The sequence below is a fragment of the Tupaia chinensis genome, unplaced genomic scaffold (genome assembly GCF_000334495.1).
Source record: "Tupaia chinensis unplaced genomic scaffold, TupChi_1.0 Scaffold144180_1, whole genome shotgun sequence".
Classification (NCBI taxonomy): domain Eukaryota; kingdom Metazoa; phylum Chordata; class Mammalia; order Scandentia; family Tupaiidae; genus Tupaia; species Tupaia belangeri.
The window spans coordinates 1,253,804-1,258,998 of record NW_006204037.1 but is presented as its reverse complement, the minus strand read 5'-3'; the positions used below and the strand labels follow the sequence as shown (position 1 = coordinate 1,258,998).

The 5,195-nt window shown below is 36.1% G+C and overlaps 1 protein-coding gene across 2 annotated transcripts in view; it reads left to right on the top strand.

The window, feature by feature from the left end:
* The window catches only part of LOC102488531 (cAMP-specific 3',5'-cyclic phosphodiesterase 4D), a 657,187-nt gene that overhangs the window by 398,354 nt on the left and 253,638 nt on the right, over positions 1-5,195 (top strand). For both annotated transcript variants that reach the window (XM_006166220.3, XM_014583266.2), the window contains exon 2: positions 110-301. In XM_006166220.3, the coding sequence (XP_006166282.1) occupies positions 110-301 (192 nt within the window). The remainder of the gene's footprint in view (positions 1-109; positions 302-5,195) is intronic.

Below are 5,195 nucleotides of genomic sequence, written 5' to 3'. Positions count from 1 at the left end.
AGGAATCAGTTGTAAATTTTCTCACTGTCAACTCCTGAACTAACCCTTTTGCTAAAATATCAACCTGCAAGTATTCACAGCAACATAATTCCTTCTCTTTCATTTACAGTTTTGATGTGGATAATGGCACATCTGCGGGACGGAGTCCCTTGGATCCCATGACCAGTCCAGGATCTGGGCTGATTCTTCAAGCGAATTTCGTACACAGTCAACGCCGGGAATCCTTCCTGTATCGGTCTGACAGTGATTATGACCTGTCTCCAAAGTCTATGTCCAGGAACTCCTCCATCGCCAGTGATATGTAAGTACAAGTGTGGACAAAGAGAAGAGGGAGGACCTGTAGAAGTCAAGTATATTTAGCTCTAGACTTGGTGATGTAAAAAATGAATAATTTTCATTTATCAGCATCGCTTTCCTCTAATACAGAAAGAATAAAGTTATACAAGCCAGAAATGAATGGTAGATTTATCTTGAATGCACTGTTGCTCATAATTAAATATTTCCTTTGCTAGAAAATGCATTGTCTAGAATAAGAAAGAATTAAATTTTCAGTAGGAAGCCAGCAGGTGGCATAGTGATTATAGTGCTAGACTCCCATAGAGCCAACCGCAGTTCAAGTCCCAGACCCGCAGCTTGAAACTCAGTCAGGCACGTGTACATGCATGCCCAAAATTCCAAGAGGACATAGAGGAGAAGGGATTGTGGCATGGCCATCCACCCAGGCGTGATTTCTTGCTTTCTATCTCTCTGTCTCTCTGTCTCTCCAGTGAGCACAAATGCCCTATAGCAAAAATCTCTCAAAGTTACATAAATACAATGGATTTTTAGTAGGAATTTCCACTTAAAACAGTTTATATTCATATAGAAATTAAGTTTTTGCTACCTAGATACATGAATATTTTCTAATATTTCAAAAAGCCATAAATTCAGCTTAAAATCCCTTTGATATTCAAGTAGATAGCATTTTGAATATTTCTCAATTCATGTGTATACAGATATTAGCACTGGCGTGCCAGATCATGTGAGAGATCTTTGTAAGGTTTTGCCCAAATTAAACCAATTTTAAAATACGAATTTCTGGAGGCAAGCACAGAACATATTAGACAGACTTGAATATCATTTATGACATGGCACAGCTTGGAGAATAATTAAAACTGACAAACAAGTTTGCTGTTTACAAACCATCATTAGCTCATTTTCTTAGCACATTCTATTAGTGTGTTTGCTATAGTGTTCAGGCTGTTTCTGTATTCACCGGGCTTTCAAACAGGTCCTTATTCTCATTGAATACATGTACTCTTGTGGTGGTCACTGCATCTGCACAGAATTGATCTCCAACCTCCTCTGGATCTAGTAATACTCACCACCTCCTTATGACAACATCTCAAAAATTCACAACCTAAGTTGAAATTCACCTTGAAGGAATTAGGCCTTGTGGAGCCCCTGAGGGTTGAGTTTTATTCTTGGTATCTAACATATCATGAAGGTATCACAATAGGTGTAAATAGAGCTCTAGAAATGAAGTTGTGCCACACTCATTTTTACAACTTATACTTCTTGGTTGCTAGTTTAGTAACAGTTATATTAATTTAGTCTACTCTTTGTCATCCCTAAACAAGACCTTTTTCTCACTGGCCCCATTTCTGTTATTCGTATTATGCTTTCGTAAGTTTGACATTCAAGTCATTTATTTATTCATTTGCACATAGTGAAAACATTTCTTGAGCAAATATAGTGTATTAAAACTTTCTAGTCTATGGGGTAGTACAAGTCTGGTATTTTAGATAGAACATTTTGGTAAAATATAATGTGCACCATTTTTGAGGTATTTACAGACAACCATAGGAGCATAGAGCAAAGAAGATTTCACCCAAGGGAAGGGGGGCATAAAATAACAGGCTAAGAGAACATTTGCAAAATGTGAAGCATGGCAAATCATGGGTCAATTAAGAACCAACAGTCTGCTTGGCATGAACAGAGAAATGTGGCAGGAGAGAAAGAACATTCAAATACAGTTTATGGGACCTGGGGACCCATAATTGTAGTTTGGCATGATCATGTCTTGATTCTGCTGCATTCTAATTACTCTGCTGTTGAATAGTTGCATACTTAAGGGACTACAGAGAAGTGGTGTATGTCAAAATTAATAGGAATAAAGCAGGCAAATAAGATGAAGTTCTAGTATCAGGAAATGACAGTAGAACAAAGCCAGATGCTAGATGTAAGATGTTTCCAGAAAGTTGTGTACATATATACATTTGTCTCTGTGTGTGTATGTGTGTGTTGAAGAACAGCCAGTGGGAAAGAAGAATAGAGAATGCTGATGTTTTCACCCAAAACAAGTAAAGAAATGGTGACAATGACATGAGGAACAAAGGACAGAAAATGGACAACGTACTGGCAGATAATAAGTAAATTTGCTTTTACGTGATGAGAACAGCAGAAAAAAGACAATAGTTAAAGGACGGAGAGCAGAAATAATAGTTCAGAAAACCAGGAGAAATGAAAAGAACCAATTACTTCCATAATTACCACATCTTTGTATGACAGTTGAGAGAAGAGTCTTGGGTCAGTTTATAAAGTTGAAAATCCATTGGGAAGAAGAGTGAATTGAAAGTGGACATATGAGCAAGTGCAGGCATCTTTTTAGGAAGTCAATGAGTAAAGAAAAAGAGAACTAAGGCTGCTTGAGGGAGAATTAAGTTCAAGAGGAAAATTACTTGAATTCTGAACACTTGAACTAAGGGAAGGCTCCAGAAGATAGAGACTGAAAATTCAAGGAATGCAAAAAGAGGAAAAGAAATGGGGGTTAAAGATGGAACTATAGTTGTTGGCAAAATATGATCATGATTTTAACTAAAGAGACAATCCTTGGAAAAGTAATAAAGCCTATTAATCTATTCTCTGTTAAAAAGCCTATTAATCTATTCTCTGTTAAAAATACAGAAGAAAGAACTACTACAAAAAGCAAATACAAATACAGAGTTGAAGAGGTAAAATGTTTAGAGAATTCATGGCTAATAATTTCTCCTTTTTCATTAAGTATCAATAACCAAAGATAAAATGATAGAACATCTTGAGAAGAAGGGGAAGGGTTTAAAACAGCCACAGTGCAAATCAAAAAAGAGAAAATAGAGTTGAGAAGAACAGCCCCATAGATAATAATTTCTAATGTTGAATAGATGAATGACCAAGTTGAAGTCATCTAGTCCAATTTCATAAAAGGTAAGACAACTCTGGTTTACATAGAGACCAGAGGAAGACTCAGGGGAAGGTAGTGGACGCTTTTTATATAGTTATGTGTTGTATTTTTATTTATTTATTTATTTAGGGGGGAGGAGTTTCTGCTATAGGGTGTGTGCACTCGCTGGAAAGAGAGAGACAGAGAGACAGAAAGTGAGAAATCACCCCCCAAGGGGGATGGCCATGCCACAGTCCCTTCTTCTCCATTCTCCTCTAGGGATCGTGAGTTTAAGCCATCTGGTTCTGGGACTCAAACTGAGCTTGACTACATGGGAAGTCCAGCAATGTAGCCATTATGTCATCTGCTTTTCCCTGTGTTCTATTTCTGAAGCTTTAATAATTTGAGTTTTGGATTCTGTGTGTAGATTTTTTTCATGTCATCTACTTAAATTAGTAAAGATTAAATATAAATATGCCTTTTATAAAAAAAAACTTACAGTACTTCATATCTACAGTGCTTTTATTTCTAAAGAAAAGTTATAAGGATGACCTTATTTTGTTCTGTACCAATTCAAAACCTTCTTTATCTGATTGAACTCACGAAAGAATAACAAATGTAATCAGATTATGATGCAACTTCATATATTGTTGAAAACCAACACATTGACATGTTCAACCTTTCCATTCCCCCAAGATATTTACTTTGGAGCAATAAGGTTTTCTTTTGACATAAACATATTCCTGGAAAGCATTCTTTTTAACAGGGACATAAAGTTTCAGGGAGAAGAAATGTAAATAGAATAAATAATAACATAATAGTATCCAATTTTTTTCTTTCTCTCTCTCTCTCTCTCTCTCACTCATATATATATATATATATATATATCACATAAAGAATTATACATTGTTTTAATTTTACTTTTTATATGGCCATGTGTAAATCTCAGTTTTCTTTTTCTTTTTTTTTTTGGAGAGGTTTTTACTGTAGGGCGGTGCACTCACCAGACAGACTGAGACAGAGAGACAGAAAGCGAGAAATCACCCCCCAGGGGGGATGACCACGCCGCAATCCCTTCTCCTCCATTCTCCTCTTGGGATCTTGGGTACGCATGCACACGCACCTGGCATGAGTTTCAAGCCACCGGGTCCGGGACTTGAACCGTGGTCGACTACGTGGGAGTCGAGACATAGCCATTACACTAACTGCTGGTCCCAATCTCAGTTTTCTTACCTGTTCACAATAATACTATGAAGATTGTCTAATCTCTATAATATGACTGTGTTTTATAGAGAATGATATTTTAGTATATTTTAATCACTTGATGATTTTGTAGTTATTGTTCGTGTTAAGCTTTCTTACTGAGAAAAGTTCCTGAGAAATTTCAAACTCAGGGGCCAGCAGGTGACATGGTAGTTGGAGTGCTTTACTCCAACTTGGTCGACCATGGTTTGAGTCCTGGACCTGACAGATTTCTCTCTCTCTCTCTCTCTCTCTCTTTCTCTCTCTCTCTCTATTTCTCTGTGGTGAGTGCATGTATTCTATAGCAAAGTTGAAGACTAATGATAATAAATAAAGTTAAATAAATACTTTTTAGAAAAAGAAATTTCAAACACAAACAGTATCGATGAAGGCTTACAATTATCCATTTGTATGAAATGTTTTGGAAAACCTTTAAATGTTCTTTTTAAAAAATATAATTGTTTAATATATTGAAAAAGTGAGAAGAAGGAAAATAATCACTTCTTAGTAGTTAGGATGTCATGGCCTGTTCTTTTAAAAATAGATACTGGTGAACAAGCTGAGGCACCAAAGAAAATGAAGCTAATAATGGTAGTAATAATCATAATGCATAGTGTATATATCACCCTTCGCTTTTTCAAGTATTTTAAACGAGCTATTTCATTTCACACTTTTATAGCCCCATTGATAAAGACATTATTATACCATTTTATTATCAGAGATTCAAGATCCAGTGAGTTTAAATTACAACACACACACACACACACACACA